This window comes from Nycticebus coucang, chromosome 10 (genome assembly GCF_027406575.1).
Source record: "Nycticebus coucang isolate mNycCou1 chromosome 10, mNycCou1.pri, whole genome shotgun sequence".
Classification (NCBI taxonomy): domain Eukaryota; kingdom Metazoa; phylum Chordata; class Mammalia; order Primates; family Lorisidae; genus Nycticebus; species Nycticebus coucang.
Window position 1 is genome coordinate 65,241,454 of NC_069789.1, and position 21,263 is coordinate 65,262,716.

The 21,263-nt window shown below is 37.3% G+C and overlaps 1 protein-coding gene across 1 annotated transcript in view; it reads right to left on the reverse strand.

Moving 5' to 3' along the window:
• Positions 1-21,263, reverse strand: part of CRB1 (crumbs cell polarity complex component 1) — a 261,529-nt gene that overhangs the window by 126,840 nt on the left and 113,426 nt on the right. The window contains exons 3-5 of the mRNA XM_053606351.1: positions 17,888-18,083; positions 15,180-15,319; positions 8,578-8,760 (exon numbers count right to left, since the gene is read on the reverse strand). Coding sequence (XP_053462326.1) covers positions 8,578-8,760; positions 15,180-15,319; positions 17,888-18,083 — 519 coding nt within the window. The remainder of the gene's footprint in view (positions 1-8,577; positions 8,761-15,179; positions 15,320-17,887; positions 18,084-21,263) is intronic.

Below are 21,263 nucleotides of genomic sequence, written 5' to 3' on the forward strand. Positions count from 1 at the left end.
ATTTCTCTTGCTAGCATCCAAAAAGCAGTAACAACATAACTTATGGGCTTGTAAGAATAAAATCAAATCTCAGACCTGGCAATACTTCTGGTGGAGGGAAGATAAGGTAGTTATTTTCCCTGAGTAAAATTTTAAGACTTGGTAATCAACTTAGGTTACAAAGAGGGAGGCGGTGTTGGAAGTTTGAAGGAAGAAAAGATATAAAAATGTTATCTTAGGAAATAGAGTTCTAAAAGGATTCTTGCCTAATGCCAAAGTCTCCTTGAGATTTATGGTTAAAAATTTAAAATGACATTCATCAGTTCAGGCTGTGGCTTGTGACTTTTGTTTTCTAGCCACATTCAAATTGCCTGTAGGTGTGGTGAAGGTGGGGGTTTAAATTTAACCATAATGGCTCTTTTTTATCAGACAGGTACAATGGAGAGAGACAGAATCAGGGGAGCTGAGGACATTTTGCAAGGGGAACTTCATACTGCTGGACTTTGGAATCTTACCAGGGATAGAAGGTACGTGAGGCAAGGAATAAGAAAAAATGTTGACACAACAGACTAGGTTCAATGAAAAGAGTGCTGGAGTATAAGTGAACCAGAAACAATAGAGGTTCTGGTCAGGGAGGAGAATGATTTAAAGTGAGGATTTTAGGGATAATGATATTGATAGTGATAGGTCTAGGTTGTCTCCAAAGAATTGTGTAGAAGGAGTGAGGTTATACTACTCAGAAATATAAGTTCAAAGGACAGGGAAACCATGAAACCATTGTCTCCCTGATTAGATTGTTTGCATGGATGTTGCAATCTCAAAATGATGGCAAGAGTAAGATATTAAATATTAAATATTCAGGGACAGAAGGGAAAGTTCTAGGAAGTAGAAAGACTGTTGCAATAAAACGAGGTAGTGACAGCATCATGTAAACACTTGTGCTTCAAAATTAGTTTGGGTTTTAAATGAAGACAGAGAAGTCATCACCTAGATAAAGCAATGAGGCAAGAAGGACATTTAAATTACCTACAGGACCCATCAAACATGCGATTTGAAAGAAGAATAAAAGGTAGCCACCATTTAAGAGGATTGCAGAAGAAACAGTGTCCTGAGGAAATAAGTAGATTTTAGCTTAAAAAAGTAGAGGAAGAAAATGTTCAGAAAGGTAGTTGAGGATATTAGTGACGGGGTTTATGTGTATAATCAACTTTGAGATTGTCAGAATATAGTGAGAAGTTCAGAAAGGGATGGAAAATTTCATGAAGTTAGGGAATGTGCAGAGCGTTCTGGGATAAGAGATGAGGGCTTGTCCAGTAATCAGGATTCCTGGAACATCTTTGGTTACTTGCAAAGTAAGCCAACTTGCAAGTCCAAATCGAGTTGTTCCTGATGGACCTTATGGGAAGTTATAATCAATTTTGGTTATAGCCTCTTCGTAAATTATTATTTAACTAACGACTAGGGTGAGGTGAGGGGGCTAATTACAGAAATTAGGGTGGTTTTTGCGAGAACAGGTATAAGATAACCCCTTTTGAGGAAGAGATACATCCAAATCTTCAGTTAGAGGATTGCTTGGTCTAAGGTTTTGGATGCTTTCTCTGGGACTGGGACTTGGATTGCTCTGAGCTGAGGTGAAGTTCCAGATGGTTGTATATGGCATGGTCGCTGGAGAGGGGAAGCAAGGAAAGGAAGGTGTTTCTGAGGTGTCTGTGGGTTAATGCCAGAAGAGACCTTCTCCCAACAAACAACCACAATAGTGGACTTCAGTAAAAGAAGTCATCGATCAGGTCAGGTGAAGGTCAGTAATATTGTTCTTCCTAATGATTAGCATGGCTTAAAGAAAACTTTCTTGGGCAGCTAGCAAAAGACATGGGGTCTGAAGAAGGAAGATGGGCATCCTTGTCAGTAGGTAAGACACAGCTAACCACGTCACAGGAGGGTTTTCAGGGTGGTCTACTGTTAGCCCCACTGCCCGTGTTCTCAACCTCTTCTCTGAACATTTTCTTTGACTTCTTGCTGTAACAAACACCTGGCTTTTATCAGAAAATATTACTTTCCTTAAGGCTCTTTTAAAAAGGGGTGGCCCCTATCTCTCACATGAACATAGAATCCTGGTATGAAAATCTACCCTTCAGGTCTTCTAGGGTACAAGGATAGAATGTTGAGACTTTAATTATGAATTTCCTGGTGAGGAATTTAAAATGGGTCTATTGTTTTATTTCAGAAAATGAATTTTTTTTTCCTAATACTTGTTGGCCCTCATTCTCGAATTGGGGAACTGGTGCCTATCTGTTGATGACTCATTTGAGAACTTTTCCCCAGCTGTGTGACTTCAAGGCAACCAAAGAATGCTAATCTGATAAAGCAGCCAAGGCCAATAACACTATGGTTATCTCTCTCTCTCATAAGGGTCTCAAAAATATTTTCTACTAACTATAAAATACCTTTGTAGATAATAGGTAGTAAGCAATCAATAAAAATAATATTCAGAATTAATAGGAAGATGGTATGCTTGTCTTAATTATTGCAGCTAACATAATAAAATCAAATACCTTGTATGAATATCTTTGGTTATAGAAATTAGCATGCATAGTAAATCAAAGGTAAATGAATTAGATGAATCTATGGAAAGAATAAATTTCTTATTTTGTAAATAAAGATTGAAGCAAAGTTTAGAGTTACAGTTTTATATGCATATCAAATGTCTGAGCCATTTAAGATTTATATTCTCAAACATGAAATTGTAAGAAAAAAAATGCATCTCCAGAACAATAAGCCTAAAATGTGAAGTCAGCAAGTGAAAAATTGTATTGAAAGTTTCTCTTTAGGGAGGAGATATTGAACGTGCCATATGCCTCACTCCTTCATGCTACACAGAGTTTTGAATAATATATGTTTGGCCTTCAGTGGCTATTTTAGTTGGATTTAAGAAAAACGAGGGGATTTAATTTTTAAGGAAAAGTGAACACTTCATTTTTAGCAACATTATGCTTGAGGCAGACAGACCTGAGAAGGAGAGCCCTGTGCGCAGCCACTTTGCCAGGTGGCTCTCATCGGGGTGCTTATTGTTAAGACACCCAATATTTCTGCCTGAAGTCTGAAGCCAGGACTTCACAAGATCCCTTGCTGCACTTCTTAGTTCTCTTCCATACAGAGAGCAGATGGGTGAGGTAGAATAAAATCCCAACCTCAGAGGCAACAATGTAGCGTTCCAAAGACTAGCAACTGTGTTCCCCTGAGTTGCAGTATATGCTAATTGGAGTTGGTGAGTGAAAGTCAGAATTGAAAATTGGACTTGGCGAATGAGGCAGTTTGGAAACTTGCTAAAGGTATTATCATAACCATATTTTGATAAGCAGAAATGAAATAACATTAAAAACACAAGTCAATTGTTTTCGATTTAGCTTTGTGGGTTAGAACAGGATAGTTCAGGGGGAAGCACATAGGTCATGAGAACTTTTCAGTAGTAACATGTTCATTTGTATCAAAAAGTGCTATCTTGTCAAATTGTTTTACTTCTTATAATTTCCACTAAATTCTATCTACAAAATAATACCATAAATAGCTTCTCCTTACTTATGTGTCTGATTGTGCCTTTTTTACGGCTCCACTATGCCGGTTATTATGTTGTCTTAAACATTTTGTGCATCTTTTTCCTTATTCTTTTTCAACTTCCCCTGGGAAAACACCATGTATTTTCATCATTATATCCCTAGAACCAAGCCCAGTGCTCTGGACGGGAAAGCTAAAACCTAGAAGGGAGCAGCCAACATTCCTTCTGGTAGCGGTCAAGGGTGGTCATACAAAATAAAGATAATTTACTGATCTTGGAATGAACCGAACAGTGTTATTCAACTACAGGCCTTCTCCAGAGTAGTTGTATTCAATTTACCATTAAAATGATGCGGATGTGTGAGTTTAAGTAAATGCATAGACCTTTAAATCAAGTGTTTATGCTCCATTCTCATTTTAATTTGAGATATTTTCAGCTTCTTAGTTCTACATAGGAAATGAATAGAATTTAGTGTCTTCTTTTCTACCTAGAGCCATTAAGAAAATTATTTTCTTTCTTTCTTTTTTCTTTTTTTTTGTAGTTTTTGGCTGGGGCCAGGTTTGAACCCACCACCTCCGGTATATGGGGCCAGCACCCTACACCTTTGAGCCACAGGCACCACCAGAAAATGAGTTTTTTTAAAATGTGACATAGGGAGTTGCAGTCAGCATAAGATGGTATAGATTGTCTCTCCCTGTTCCTCCTCACTAGGTCCAACTACAAACTGTATATAACAACCACAGAGAATTGTGAAAGATGGAAGAAGATGAGCTGGGTAAGACCTAAGGATGGAAGGAATCACAAAGCATGGGGGCTTCTTGCAATTCCCAGCCCAACAGAAGAAGGGACTTAGCCTTGGTATTTTCAGAACCTTAGTCAGCAGCAGAAGCAACAGGAGGCAGTCCAGGTTGCCATTCTTTTTTTTCTTTTTTTAACGAATACGAACAATTAATATGTAGAAACTGAATTAAAAACAATAGTATTTACCATAACTCCAGAGAAAATGAAATATTATACTTGGGTATTAACAAACTTAGCTATTAATGAACAAAATGGTCCATCTATATGCAAAAAATTACTCAACAGCAAAAAAAAAACAACAAAAAAAACAATAGATTTAGAAAACAGACAAAAGACACAGAAAGGTACAACCAGAGCAGGAGGGCTGACGGAACCCTCCAGGGACTGTGCCCTTGTGGGAACACCACATTGAACAACTATCTATGCAAGAGAGCACCTTCATAGGAACCAAAAAAATCAGGAGGTGGCTTTAACATAATACCATCAAGGAAAGGCATTGAAGAGAAAAGGCGGTGTTGCATTGCCTACCCCACCTTTCTCTCATCCCCCAGCTATACCACATGGAGACAAAATCTATCTGCTGGGAGGAAGGGCAGCAAGGTGATTGTGAGACTTTGCATTGAAATTCAGTATTGCCCTAATCACAGAGGAATACACAAAACACAGGAGAAATTCTGCCTGTGCTCACAAAGGGAGCATTTAGACCAGCCCCAGCCAGAGATAAATTCTTAGACCCCACTCCTACTATGGGTTCTGGCTGGCTCCACCGCTGGGTGGCTAACATTTAAGCCTGGGTCTAGAATAAACTTGAGTGGCGGTTAGGCCACCGAGCCTGCAGTCCTGGGGCAAGCACTGGTGCTATGTTGGACTTGGAGACAGTGGACGTGGAATGTTGTATGACCTAGTAAGATGCCAGCTGTGGTGGTCAAAGGAATCCTTGCATTACCTTTCCACCACTCCAGGGAGTGAATCTTGGGGAGAGACTTTCCATCTGGGGAAGGAGGGAAAGAGTACAGAGGACTTTGTCTTATAACTTGGGTGCCAGCTTAACTGTAGTAAAATAAAGCACCAAGAACATTCCTGAAGTCCCTTATTTCAGGATTTAGATACTGGACAGTGTTTGTAGACACATCTGGGCCGGAATGGAATCTGCTGCCCTGAGGGGAAGGACTCACTCCTATGGGTTCACCACCTGCTAACTAAGGAAACTTTGAGCCTTGAACGAACTTCAGTGGTAGGTAGCCAATAGTTGCCATGGGCCTTGGGCGGGAACCTATACTGTACTAGCTTCAGGTGTGGTCCAGTTCAATGCCAACTGTGGTGGCCATGGAAAGGCTCATATCACTCCTCCCCTAAATCTAATGAATCCAGCACAGAGAGAAACTGCTTCTGATTGAGAGGAAAAGAGAGAGAAGAGAGTAAGAGCTACTGTCTGGTACCCAGCAAATTATCCCTTATCTTACTCAAGCCCAAGAAGGCAATGCCTAAGAGTCTGCAAATGTCACAGCACTGTTGAACTTATTTTGTCCCTCATTACTGATACAGCCACAGTAACCACAGGCTTAAATCACAATACTCAATTCCCTTTGAATACATGGAAAGTCTTTTTAAGAAGGACAAGTACAAACAAGCCCTGATGACTAAGGTTAGAATAAATACTCTTCAGTGTCCTGACATAGAAGAACATCCACAAGCATCAAGAATATTCAGGAAAACATGACCCCACCAAACTAAATAAGGCACCAGTGACTAATCTCAGACTGATGTAGGTATGTGATTTTTTGAGGTATAGTCACCAAAATAGCATGGTATTGGCATAAAATCAGCACCTAGCTTAGTGAAACAAAATACAGAACCCATAAGTAAATTATTGCATTCACAATGAGCTTCTTTTTGAAAAATGTGCCAAGAATATACATTAGGAAAAGGACAGTCTGTTTTATAAATGGCGTTGGTTTTATAAATGGAATACTGGATATTCATATGAGAAGAATGAAAGTAGAAGCCTATCATGCCTTATACGAAACCCAAATCAAATGGAAACAGACTTAAATCTAAGACCTAAAACTATAATAATTCTAGAAGGAAACTTCAGAGAAATACTCCAGGGCATTAGATTGGGCAAAGATTTCTTGAGTAACACCTCAAAAGAATTGGAAACCAAAGTAAAATGAGACAGATGGGATTAGCTCAAGCTAAAAGCTTCTGCACAACAAAGAAAACAATCAACAAAGTGAAAAGACAATTCACAACATGGGAGGTGATATTTTCAAACTACCCGTCTGACAGGGAATTAATAACTAGACTATACAAGGAGCCAAACAACTCAATATAAAAAAAAATTAAATAATTTTACTGAAAGATAGGCAAAACACCTGAATAAACATTTCTAAAAAGAAGACATACAAAGGGCCAACAGGTATATGAAAATGCTCAACATCATTAACCATCAGAGAAATACAAACAAAACTACAATGAAATACCATCTTACCCCAATTAAGATAGCTTTTACTCAACAGATGGGCAATGATGAATTCTGGAGAGAATGTGGAGAAAAGGGAACCTTTTTTTACTATTGGTGGGAATGTAAATTGGTACAGCCCCTATGGAGAACAGTATGGAAGGTCCACACAAAACTGTAAATGGAGGTAACATGTGATCCAGCAATCCCACTGCAGGGTATATACCCAAAAGAAAGGGTACCAGTATGTTGTTAATGTATCTGTGTTTTTATTGCAGCACTATTCACAATAACAAAGATATAGAATCAACCTAAGTGTCCATCAGTGTATTAATGAACAAAGAAAATGAGATACATATATACAATGAGACATTATTCAGCCACAAAGAGAATGAAATCCTGTTATTCACAGCAACACAGATGGGACTGGAGGACTTTATATTAAGTGAAGTAAGCGAGAACAAAAAGATAAATACTGCATGTTCTCTCATAGAGATGGAGACTAGAATAGTGGGAGGGTAGTGGAGAGAAGGGAATTAAAAGTTTGGTGGGTGCAGTATTACAGTTAGAGAGAATGAATAAGATCTACTAGTTGGTGATACAACAGAGTAACCATAGTTAACAACAATTTATTGTCTATTTTAAAATATCTAAAAGAATGGATTTGGAATGAACTTGATACATATGTTTTCAGACCTCACATTTATTTCTAGCCTGCATGATTGGGAAATAGGATGTATTACAAGATTATTTCATGCTTTTTATCATTTATCAAGATTTATTTATTTTTTTTAGCTAAGATAAAAAATATGCAAGCTAGCCAGTTGTTCAGGACAAATACCTTTTATCCTGATATTGTCAGGGGGAGAAGGTTTTTCCCTGTATGTGCTCCTAGAGAGTAACTATTGATACATACAACCTCACATCTGTAGCAATCTCCCAGCAAACACTGCCACAAATACAAAATTGCTAAGTTTTAAAACTGAAACATTGGAAGAGAGGGAATCCTGGGTGTAAAGAGGTGCAACTCTCCCCTTTTTCTTTGCATTTATGATTCTTGGAAATACTCAATACCAACTTAAATATTTTCCTGAGCCATCACTTAATCTATGGAGAAAGAGACAAGATAGAAGTCCAGACTATAATTGGTTTTCTCAGTGGTCTCTAAGCAATTGTGGGTAAGTTGCTAGTCATTAACAAATTGCGGCTTGTCTCAAAAATTCTGCAAGTTTTTAGAATATGAAGCAGGCAACACACCTGTTCCATCGGGAAACATACATGCAAATTTCCTTTGAGTTTTAGCAGGAAGAATGTTATGAAGAAAAGAAGATAGAGTCATTTAACTTTGATATATGGAATGTTAGCTATCGAATTATTGAGGAAGATTATTTAAGACTAGTTAAGTGTTCATAGTGTAAATATAAATAAGTAGAATAACTTTATTTTAGCAAATTTGAATATCATAAAATTCAACATTATGATTAAGTTTAACAACATTTTTTGTTTATAAGGTCGGAGATGCACTGTAATTCCCAGAATAATGTATAAAAATATTTCTGCTTCCATACTTACTTTATCCCTGTTCATAACCCTTCCCTCAAGCTTTGAGGAATTATGATATGTGAAACAAGATATTTTTCATGCCCACAAGGGGGACCCTTCACACCATGGCAACAGAGTTTACACAGCACAGGTCTTACTGCTAATACACCCTTCGGTTAAATTCTTGGGTCTGCCATAAATTGCCAAGAAGTCAAGTCATTTCCCATCTCTTTGGCCTCACCTGCGAATCCAGGCGGACAGATACAAACATAACCTGAGGCTTCGGGGTAGCTGAATGAAGAGGGCAGTCCTGCGACGTGCCCATATTGTTTCTCCGAGGACAGCTCCACACATTCTCCATCAGACTGGCAGGGGTTACTATTGCATTCATTGATGTCAGTCTCACACTGGGCACCTGTGTATCCTGCAGGATAAACATTCAGAGAAGCTGCTGAGACAGAGCTATTAAAATTGAAGAGCAGATGCCTGAGAGAGCGCCGGCATCACTGTGCCTGCTCTCAAAGAACTAGCAAGGTGAATCTGGGAATAAATTACAGTAGCAATGAAATCACTTGTATAATTTTGACAAATAAAAAATTTTAAACAATCTAATTAATGAGACTTGAAATAAAAAAGGATATCAGGATAGTCTGGACTTGATCTAAACATTTTAATGAGAGACCCCAGTTTTGCAAAGATTCCACACTTGTGAATTTTTATCAAGAAAAAAATAAAATATTTTTCAAGAGAAAAGCTGAAAAATCATCAAAGGTCCTCATAGCCCAGACTAAATTCTCTGTTTTTAAAGCTTGAAGTAAAGGTGGGCGGCACCTGTAGCTCAAAGGAGTAGGGTGTCGGCCCCAGCCCTGGCTAAAAACTGAAAAACAAACAAACAAACAAACAAAACCCTTAAAGTAAAGGTCCATGGTTATTTTCTAACACTGAATGAGACAGGATCATAATTTTATATATGCATGAATTAAGCTGGATCATTTTATTAAGGCTAGTAACAAAAACAGTAAAATATGAATGATTTATTACTTCATACAAAAATGAAAGTACTGGGCGGCGCCTGTGGCTCAAGGAGTAGGGCGCGGGTCCCATATGCCAAAGGTGGCAGGTTCAAACCTAGCCCCGGCCAAAAAAAAAAAAAATGAAAGTACTAAATATAAACGAAAATTGCTTACTCAAACTGAGTTTTTTGTTTTTATAAATACAGGAAAGTGCAACTGTGAAAAATTATAGTAGTATTGTGTGTGTTAACATAACTGGAATTGTATACGCATCCTTCTGCAACTTGCTCTATTCACTCCCTTGCACAATCTATCCGTGTTAGTAATATAGACCTAACCCATGATTTTAAATTATTTCCTAGCATTCCAGAATATGGGTGTTTCACAGTTTAACCACTCTTTTATTTGGTTTTATATACTTGTTTTGCTATGACAATGTTGCACTCAATGTGATTATACATGACTGCTTATATAAGTATTTGAATATAACCCTACACTTTTTATTTTATTAGAGACTGGCAAACACCTCTAAGTACTTGTACGATTTACATTTTACCAACTGTGGATCAGTTGGTAAGTGAATGCAGCTCCAAACCCTGGCCAATATTTGCTATCATCAAATACACAGTTTGGTTTTGGTTTACATTTTCCCAAGTTACTACTGAGGATGATTTGGGGGGGGGATTTTTTTTTTTACCATTTCATGTTTTTCCTGTTTTTTCATTAGACTTTGTCTTATTGATTTACAAGAATATTTCTATATCATATATAGCACTGCCCCCAGAATGTAAATTTGGTAGGATAAGATATAATGCTGATGAACAATAGGATGACATTGGCTATTTTGCGAAATGGGGAGAGATATATGTATATGTTCCTTTAGAAAGGAAGACAATTTGATTTACAATGTAAGTGACTTCACATCACCTGAAAAGCCTTTGTAATGTCATGAACTGTGCTGAGAAATATGTTTTCAAAACAAAATTTATAATTCAAAAATTATAAAACTTATAAATCAAGTCACACTATTTCTTTAAAATCATTCGAGGCGAAGTACAGTGGCCCATGCCTATAATCTCAGCATGGTGGGAGGCCGGATAGAAAGACTGTAATATAGTAATATAGATCTAAATTTTAAATTATTTAGACTGCTTGAGGAAAGGAGTTTGAGACCAGCGTGGGAAATATTACTGAGACCTCGTTTCTGCAAAAAAAAATGTATTAAAAAATTATCCAGGCATGGTGGCTGTCACCCCAGTTGCTCAGGAGGCTGAGGCAGGAGGATTGCGCGAGCCCAGGAGTTCGAGGTTGCAGTGAGCTGCGATGACGCTACTGTCACTGCAGCTTGGGCAACAGAGTGAGACCCTGTCTTAAAAATAAATAAATAAATACCTACACAGATACATAAAATCATTCGGTAGCTTTCCCTTTCATAGGGGATAATTCTTGTGAAAGTCAAAATCCTTACTATGGCCTAAAAACTCCCTACATGATTTGGCTCTCTTTCCATCTCAGTATTCTTACCTTACACTGTCCTCTTTCCTACGCCCTCTAGTCCTCATAATGCTATTGTCTAGAAAACTCTTTTCCAAGCATTTGCTTGGTTAACTTACTCACCTTTCATATTCTACCTTGTATTACTTTTCCAGAATAACTTTCCCTCATGTAGATGTAAATGAGATAGATCTCCTGGTTTTCTCTCAAGCCACCAAATTATTTTCTTTCATTGCTCTTATGATAACTTGGAATCGTGTATTTCTTTGTGTGTGTAGATGCCTCCCTCAGTAAATGGCAAGCTTCACAAAAAACCAAGACTGCGTTTATTTCATTCCCCACTCCAGGGCTCAGCAATATAGAAGCAGTAGACCTTCAATCAATGGCACTAACCAATGCTTGAAAATAACAATTTAGATGATAATTCTAGTTTAGCAAATAAGCCAGAAAATTGACTATTAACAAGCCAATAATGAGAATATAATGTGATTGCTCATTTTGTAATTTTAACGATTAACCTAAATGAGGTTGTATGTCAAATCATAACCACAGCATAAATTCTATTGCTCAACAGTATAATCTATTTGCTACATGTGACCTGTGAAGCCTTTCTCAATCATCTGAGGAAGAAATTTATAGTAAAAAAAATCAAATAAACAAAACCCATAAAAACCTAAAAGAACATGTCAGATTGAGACCTCACAATCTTTGGCAGTGATCTCCCCTAAGAACCCTTAGAGTCACTTAAACTTGAATGTCTACTTTTAAAATACAATTATTTCATGCTGAAGATGATACGAATACATTAAATAATAGTTTTTACAACAAGTTTTTATAACCTGGAGTTTGTGGTGCAGCAGCAGACTTGTTGAAGCAAGCTTGGACCATTTTCAATTTTCTTCCCGTTCTAAGACTCAAGATTCATACATAAGCCAGGTTAGGAAGTGATTTAGAACCATCATAAATCCTGTTTTGCTTTTCTGACTCATGCCTTATCCCATTTCAATATTGAACATTAGGAAGGTTCTGATTTATAGTCTTGCCAGTCCTGTCTCCACCACTAAGGTCCTGGGGGTATTTTATTTGCTGTTCTCTTTAACCACATATGTAAATAGATTCCTTCAGTCAAGGCTACATTCGATTGTTTTAACAAGTTTTTCTATAAAACTCTGTGCAAAGAAACGATATGATACTGAATGAGGGTTCCTGTGTTTTGTGTGTGTGTGTGTGTTTAACAAATCCGATCATATCTGGGCATCAGGAAAACTTTTAAGATAAGAATTTCATTTAAGATTACTGACATTCTTGCAATTAATTACTTTTGAAATGAGGACTGTGGGCAAGTACAGCAGTGGATTCTTGCTATTGTGTTCTGTGGCAGTGGTTTCATGACCCAGAGGAATACTTTCTTTCTTTTTTTCTTTTTTTTTTTTTTTTGAGAGAGTCTCACTATGTTGCCCTTAGTAGAGTGCTCTGGCATCACAGCTCACAGCAACCTCTAACTCTTGGGCTTAATGAATTGTCTGGCCTCAGCCTTCCAAGTAGCAGGGACCACAGGTGCCCACCACAATGCCCAGCTATTTTGTTGTTGTTGTTGCAGTTGTCATTATTGTTTTAGCAGGTCCCAGCCGGGTTCAAACCCACCAGCCTCAGTGTATATGGCTGGTGCCCTAACCACTGAACTACAGGAGCCTAGGCCCAAAGGAATACTTTCCTTTTCTTAGATATAGAGTAGTTTGTAGTGTTAAATCATCTTTATATAACAGTGAGAATAGGCTACAAAGACCTTCCGAATTTCCTGTCTAAGCAAAATCACCATTCATTCAGCTACCAAGGCAGAAACTCAGAGGCAGAACTGTTCAGATTCTGGGCCCCTTTCCTACTCCACATAACTTCCACCTCCTACACAACTCTCATGATTATCCGCCCCCTCTGCTAAACCCGACCCTTGTTGTCTTGGGTCTGGCAAACAGGCTCATCTCTTATTTAACATGCTTCCCCAGAATCCTTTCACTGGGTCCCCTGACTTTAGTTTTGTTTCCCTCAATCATCTTCCACTAAGCCAGAGAGATAGTAAATGAACAAGTCAGACTGTTACTTCTCTTCCCCACAGTTTGAGGGGGCAGACAGGTAGCTTTGTGATCTGCGTTTAGTCTTGCTCCCCAGCTCCATCTCTCTGCTCTCTGCCCTACATAGTCCAGCATTTTGTGCCAATCACTCAAAAGTTCCACAACTGGCCATGACCTTGTCTATATATACCTACTGCCCTTTCTTTTCTTTCCCCAAGTAAGCAAAGGACTACTTCATACCAGCCATATGGCCTACAGTGGTCAGCCTGCTGATTTGATACCTGTCTAACATTTATTGAGTGCTTGCAATGGTCCAGCCTGAGCTAGAAACATTATATACATTACTGGATTTATCTCCAAAACAACTCTGTGAAGTAGATATTACAAATGAGAACAATGAGAAAACTCAGCACTAAGTAACGTTTCCAAAGTCACACAGCTAGTGAGTACATATCAGAAACATGCTCTGTCATCTTTCAGGTTCCTTAAAATAGTGCCTGGTGGCTCAAGCCATCCATGCTCTTCTTTTCCCCTTAGTCCTCTCCACAGAATTTATTATAGCTTCTTATTTGGTACTCTATGTATTTTGGCCCACCTCCCCACTAGAATTGAAGCCCCTGGAAGAGGGGACCATATTCCCAGATCGCTGATACATATACAGAGGAAGCCAAAAAAAAAAAAAAATGCATACACATCTTAAGAAAAGAAAAGACTATTAAAATTGTAATACTCAAGTCACATTTGACTTCTGCAATGACAAAAGATATAGGATACAATATACAAGGCAATAAACATTATTAGTATATATTGAATGTTACAATTGGAATATAGATTTCTTCTTTCTTAAAATGTATATACATTTTTTTGGCACCCTCTGTAGTTGGTGCTGAAATCTATGTGGTTTGAATGACTAAATCCATGAATGAATGGAATGAATACTGATTGGGTTTTTTAAGCAGCCGTTCTCAACTGCCTGACTCAATTACAAACCCCCACTCTAATACATAATTCCTGCCTTGTGATCTAGAACTCAGATAAAGTAATAGTGGCCTGTTTTTGAATGCTTTATATGTGCCGGGCTCTGTTTTTTAATTTAATTTTCACAATAATACTGCTGGTAAAGTATTTTTATCCCTCTTTTCCAGACAAGGAATTTAGGGATGAACAGGGAACTCCTTCAAGTTCACTCAGTTAATAGAGGACACGTTCTATTCCCAAACTATCTGCTCTGTCCTCTGCTTCTGGACATTGACTTCCATGAAGGTTAGTTAATGACAAGAATGTAGGTCAATGTATTTTGGAAAAGTTTCAGTATTTAAGCCGAGTTGATGACCAAAGAATAGTAAACATTTCCTACTCATCATATTGAAGTGGAAAGACAGAATATGCATAAATTTTCAAGCTACAGATATCCAAACTTCCTTTTATACTTTCAGACTACTTTTACCCACAAAATATATTTAAACAAAGATCTTAAAGGTTCCTTATACAGAAGAAAATCTTTCTACTAGAAGCTACTACTGATTGGATTGACTCTAGTCTCCATGTTGCCTTCTTAAGCACAGGAATATCCTTTTCTTAGAACATAAAACGAAACATTATGTGGTTCATGACTGTAGATCAAGTAGTTTACCAAAATCAACATTAATATTTAGTGGCCTGTAATGTAACACAAGTATTACCTACTGTTTTCTACTATTTCTTGAATCAGCTCTACGCTCAAGTCTAATCACACTTCACATGTCAATTTTAGTCATGGTTTATGTGTGCGGGACTTTTCATTTATGTTACCGATGCTGAGGAGAAATATTCCCGTTTCTGCGATGTCCTCCTACACTTTCTGTGGACACTATTATCATGTTGACCGACTGTGAATTATAAGACAAGTTGCTAGTGGTTTAACATTGTTTCATGTATTCCTGTGTACTCCTGGTATCTAAGAGAACATCTTAGAGGAAAAGAAAGTGCATGCCAGTAAATTTTCCTTCACGAAGACCATGCTGAATTCCATCTTTCCATTGATTTTTTTTCTTCTCTGTTTCCCCTAGAGGGTTTTGATCATGGGGCAGGTAGGCAACCTACTTCTGATAATATGTAGCCTAGCAGTAAGTGGGTGCGGGCACTGAAGAATACGACTAAATTGAACAATGGTAACTAGAAGGAAGATTTGGTTTCAAATATGTAATGAGACATGTTAGTTTCACTTTCTATAAGCAATATGTTTCTATTCTAACAAAAAAAATGGTGGGAGATATTTTGTCACTTACCGGGCCAGCAGTGACAAGTGTAATTGTCGACACTGTCCTCACATGTAGCATTATTGTGACAAGGTTTTGACCAACAAAGAGGCATCAAGGTCTCACAGTGTGTCCCTGTGAATCCACTGCCCGTGCAGTTACAGCTATATCTGGAGAGTAATTGAAATTTTCACGTCAGCTCCCAGTCACATTGAGATCAGATATCTTTCTTCATACTGTCTCGTCATCTGTCCATCAATCTGAGACCCCAGGAAAATCCTAATATCTCAAAAACTCTGAGGAATTATCTCTATAGGACTGAACACATTATATGTTTCCATATTAAGGTTTTATCATAATCTTTTTAAAAATTTATGACACAGAGCTTGATGCAAATTTATTTGTAAACCATGATCATTTACTTTGGATTCTTCATCTATCAATTGAAGACAATAGTACCTACTTACAAGGTTATTTTGATAATTAAATATGCTAATAAAGAACAGACCTAATGCCTCAAATATTTGAAGGAACTAAATAAATTGCTACTAAATTATATTAAATAACATTGTTAATATTCTTTAAGGCAATAGAGAATGACTTAAACCTCCATGGCATTCTTTTACATCGAGAGCCCATTCACAAGGTCCCTTAAGAATAATGAAACAATAAATTATGAAAAACTCAGAAAAACCCCTAATTAAATAAATGGTGACTTATGATGCTTTCTTATTTTTGATTATAAAAATTTTTGAGTCTTGTTATTTCTAATCATTGACTGATTGAGTGGAATTATCTGACAGTCCCCAAAACACAAACGTAATGAGAAAGGTGTTGGCTTATTAAAAGGGGGCTTTTCATTTAGGTGGAATGTCACCAAAGATGTAGTATTGTAATAAACGGACCTGCACACTCAGCTTACATACAATGAGGTTCTTGGGAAGAGGATACCTATGAATTTATAAAGCTGTTAGAGTCCTACTCACCAAGGTTGTGTATATATTTACCACCAACACAGATATTAGGACTTTACTAAGGAAACTGAAATAACAAAAGTTACAAGTGGTTGTAGTTTTTATATGTATTGCTTGTTAGAAATCTTCTACTCACCACTCTGTTTAAATAAAAATCTACTGTAGGGAAGACATTAGAGACAAGACCTCTGTACTCGAGTGGCTGGGCTGGCTGGCTAGTAGACCTCAGTTCACAGAATTAGAATTATCCATTTTCATAATTTCTTTGATCTCCAAAAATACTTTTTCTTGCTTTATTTTATTCCTTCTATGTGTCAACTTTTTATTGTGAGAAAATAAAATCAGATCATATTGGATTCATGAGTTATCTTCTCAAAATTCAGGTAATAAAGAGATAATGGTAAAATAGAGAAATTATTCATGGTACATTCAAGTGAGGAGAGTAAAAGGTGCATGCGTTTCCACCTGGTTTTGTTTGCATTTCCATCAGAATCAAAAGCTGCATGTAATCTCTGTCCTCGTGCTTTCTGGAGACTGTACAGCATGGAAAGAGGGCGCCTCCCCCTTTCCCTGGAGGTCTCATGTAGAACCTTCCATGTTGATCTAGCTTTGCGGTGGCCAGTGACCTGTCTCCAAGACTAGATTTACAACACTGGAACTTCATTTGGGTACAGCTAAACGTCAGAGACAGGACACGGAACGTATCTAAAATTTATGTTTTAGATCCTATGAAAGAAAGGCACAACACCGACCGCTCCATTTAAAATTCTGTTACTATGTTGGATCTGTTTGAAGCACACATGTCCTTTATTGCTCTCCTTTTGACTCTGATTCACTTCAAAATTAGATTTGGGATAAATTATTTCTTATTTATTATAGAGAGAGACACTGGATTCTAGCCCTTTGTTTGCAAATGATTAACTGTGTGAACTTGTGGGAGTCTTCTAATGTTCCTGAAATTTAGACTCTTTATGGTAATGTGGAAACATTGGTGTTCATCTTGCCTCCCACTGACCTGTTGAAAGATTGAACAAGATAAGTTTAAGTGCCAATGTTGTCAAAAATCATGATGTGTTTGATAACTCGATAGTTGTGGTTTAAATAAGTACACAAAGAGCTTTACAAAATATTTTATGTGATCTCAATTACTGCTACATACATGTATTGTATTCATCCTCCTCAGGTATAATTTATTGCTGTTATTTTTGCCTGAAAGCCAGTGATAGACTTTGAATTGGGGCAGAATCACATGGCTACTTCCCACTATTATGCTTTCTCAGAAGTATTCAGCCAATTAATTTCACAAACACCTAGAAATTTGAGACGTAAATAGTTTATTATCACTGCCCTTTCCCATGCTGTTTATATAAAATTTCAAAAGGATTTATTTTTGCCTCTTGATTTGTATTCTTGTCATCATATAGATACAACCTTATATTCACATACAGAATAATCTCTCGCTTTGTTTTTATACCTTCTTTGTCCACAACAGCTTTGTTTCATGAGATTCTAAACCCGGTACTTTACTGTAATATAAGCATCTCTATCTATCACAAGAATAACTTGGAAAACCATCCCTTTGGGGACAGAAGATGCATTTTTTAGTAAAATCTATATGTTACAACTTTTCATCATTTAAAGTACAAACTAATCTGAAAATTTTAAATGGAGAATGTGAGCTCTCCAAATTCACCAGAGCGGTAAAAGAGTGCTTGGACAATTAATTCTCTCTAAGCCAGTTCCCCAGTGTAGGAGAAAAAGTACCTGTTTCCTCCGTCCACACACAGTCCTCCATGGAGACATGGCTGGCTGGCACACTCATCGATGTTGAGTTCACAGTGATCCCCTAGGAATCCAGGGGCACAGTCACAGAAATAAGACCCCAAAGCATCCCAACAAGTCGCACCATTTAAGCAAGGCTGGGACCAACATTCATCAATTTCCAATTCACAGTTTACACCTTTTAAAAAAGCACAGAAAAACAGAAAGCGGTTTAGCAAAGCGTTAATACTCTAGCTATTTAACAACGCTTTATTTATGAAAGCAAGAGTCAAATGTTACGTTACCCAAAATAGTTTCCCTCCTTAATTATAATTGATTTTAACTTTCGGTGTGCTTGTGGGAAGTTGCACAAAGCAGAGCAGCTGTTCCTTACAAAGAATTATTGCATACAACAGCTTGTGGCTTTTTAGTCCATGGAAACAGAAAAGTCATTTTTAGAACAAACTTTTTGTTAACTGTACTTTTGTTGGAAGCCTAAAAGAGGCCGATCAATGTTTTTACATTATTTTTAAACACTTAGTTTAGTTAGGCAGTGTATCGAATAGTGGGTAGAAGTTCAGACTCCAAAGCCAGACAACTTGGGTTTGGATCTTGGCACTGCCACTTATTAGCTGTGTGACCTTGGGAAAGTTTCTTAACCTTGCCATAATTCAGCTCCTTTACCCGAAAAAGAATGATAGTTAAGATTCCCTTATAAGATTATCATTATAATTAAATGTGTTCTAAAGTGCTTATAACAGTACTGGATACACATAAGTATTTGTTAGAGAAAAATAGCACTTGTTTTTCCACAAAAATCTATTGTGCAAATGTGATTTGCAATTATTTACCTAAGTGTTCCTTTTGCACAGCTGACATTTTTAAATTTTTTGTGTGGTAAAATAATACTTTTAAATATAAAATTAGTTTGTGACAAACTTAAGATAATTAATGACATCATTAGAACCTACTTCATTTTAAGGAACTATTTTACATGAAAAAAGAAATCTATACTTATCCTCCCCCAAATAATAAGTGATGACTATTTTCTAAGAAAAATAAGTTTAAGGTTTATAAAAGTTATCGTCATATTGAGATAACAAACTATTCTACTTAATCTGTCAAAATAGTATCTGATATGTAATCAAATTTGCATACAGGTCTTAAAATACAAAGGGGAAATATCTCTACCCATTTTTATTTCTGTGTCTGTATCCCAGTTGAATAAATTGTGTATTAATATGATAGAGAGGGCCAGGCAGGGTGGCTCTCTCCTAGCACTCTAGGATGCCAAGGCAGGTAGACCACCTGAGCTCATGAGTTCGAGACCAGCCTAAGCAAGAGTGAGACTCTGTCTCCACTAAAAATAGAAAAACTGGCCAGGCATTGTGGCAGGAACCTGTCGTCCCTGCTACTCAGGAAGCTGAGGCAAGAGGATCACTTGAGCCCAGGACTTTGAGGTTGCTGTGAGCTTTGACGCCACAGCACTCTTACCAGTGGCAATAGAGTGAGACTCTGTCTCCAAAAAATAAATAAATGAATATATAAATAAAAATGATAAAGAAATGAATAAATAAAAATGATACTGAGGGATTTTATTTTTTTTTTTTTAAGAGACAGAGTCTCACTTTGTTGCCCTTGGTAGAGTGCTGTGGTGTCACAGCTCACAGCAACCTCTGGCTCTTGGGCTTAGGTGATTCTTTTGCCTCAGCCTCCCCAGTAGCTGGGCCTACAGGTGCCTGCCACAATGCCCAGCTATTTTTTTGTTGCAGTTTGGCTGGGCCGGGTTTGAACCTGCCACCCTCGGTATACAGGGCTGGTGCCCTACTCGCTGAGCCACAGGCACTGGCCAATCCTGAGGGATTTTCAATAACTCAGAAGCAGTAGCAGTTTGATTGACTTCGAGCCCTTTTTTCCTGATAGAAAATGCAGTAGGATTTGCTAATACCATATATGATTTACAATTGTTACTAAATTCTACAAATATGCCACTTAAAAGAATGCCAGAATATTAAGCGTAATTGTTTTCTAAAAGAAAAGGAACTTAAAAAATATATTTATATCAGTAATTAAAAAAAATGGAAATTTGTACAATAGTATTTATTTAGGAAAATGGCTTCCTCTTTGAGGCTTGGCTATTTCTTTCCCTACCTGTGAATGAGATTTCCCATATCAGTTTTATATGGCGTCAATAAGTTTAAAAAGAAGAGAGCTAAACTGGCCAATGAAAGACCTGGGTCTCATTCTCATTTTCTTTGTCACCGTCTCTCTTTTCAGCAATGTTCAGATATCTTTATTTCTCTTAGGTAGATAATAATAGATATCTCTTTTTATTTTTCAAGGGCGTATGCAACATAAAAGTGATTAATTCTTTAAAATAATTGTCTTTAACATATGTATCTACTAAAGCTATAATGTGTTAGGTCTCAGAAATTACAAGATGCAAAATTACTACCCCTAATATGACAGTGGCTGGTTGTGATTATAAATAGAATGAAGTATGCTGACCTCAGAATGTTTGGTCCACGTGGATTGGTAAATCACTCTAACTAAGACTTCACGAATGTCTGCTTGCAGTGGTGTCCAACCCACAGCCCATGGGCGGCATGTGGATTATGTGAGGATTTTTTTGCCTATCTGTGGTGACGGATACCACAAAAACTATGCACAGATCTCTTTTTGTGTTCATCAGCTTTAGTGTTTGTGTATTTAATGTGTGGACTAAGACAACTCTTATTCTTCTGATATGGCCTAACAAAGCCAAAAGGTTGGATACTCTTGCAGGACACCCATATGTAAATATGGATGACCTAAAATGTCAGGTCCTGACTATCAGGGATAGTTCTACTCTGAACTACTCCCAACCAGGCATAGTTCCACTTTGAACTACCCAATTTGCACTAGTTGTGAAAAGATGTTCAAAAAATTTTCTCACAACCAAATACTTTTAAAATTATAATTTCCAACAAAAGATTGCAATTACATATACGTCTCTAAAGGAAAAACTAAGTAAAGGGGTGAAATGATGAGAGCTTCCCAAGTTCACTGCTTTGTGAAGCAACATCTCTGATGAATAATCTGCATGTTCATTTTCTTTATATATGAGACATAATCTAAAGTAAAAAGCCATTCCATCTCATCTTGGTTTTGTTAATAATACACTCTTTAAATTCCCCGTGCCTCTTCAAAGGCTTCTTGGCTCCAATCTTTGCCTTTTCCACTTCCTCCTTCCTCCTTTACTCGCTTTTATTTTCTTCCTTGCTACATCATTCTCCTTTTTCTCCTCTCCTTTCCTTACATAGCAAGATTGTACTAGCTGATATGAGGAGAGTTCACCTCAATGGATATTTTTACCTTATTTTCCTTAGGTACATGAGAA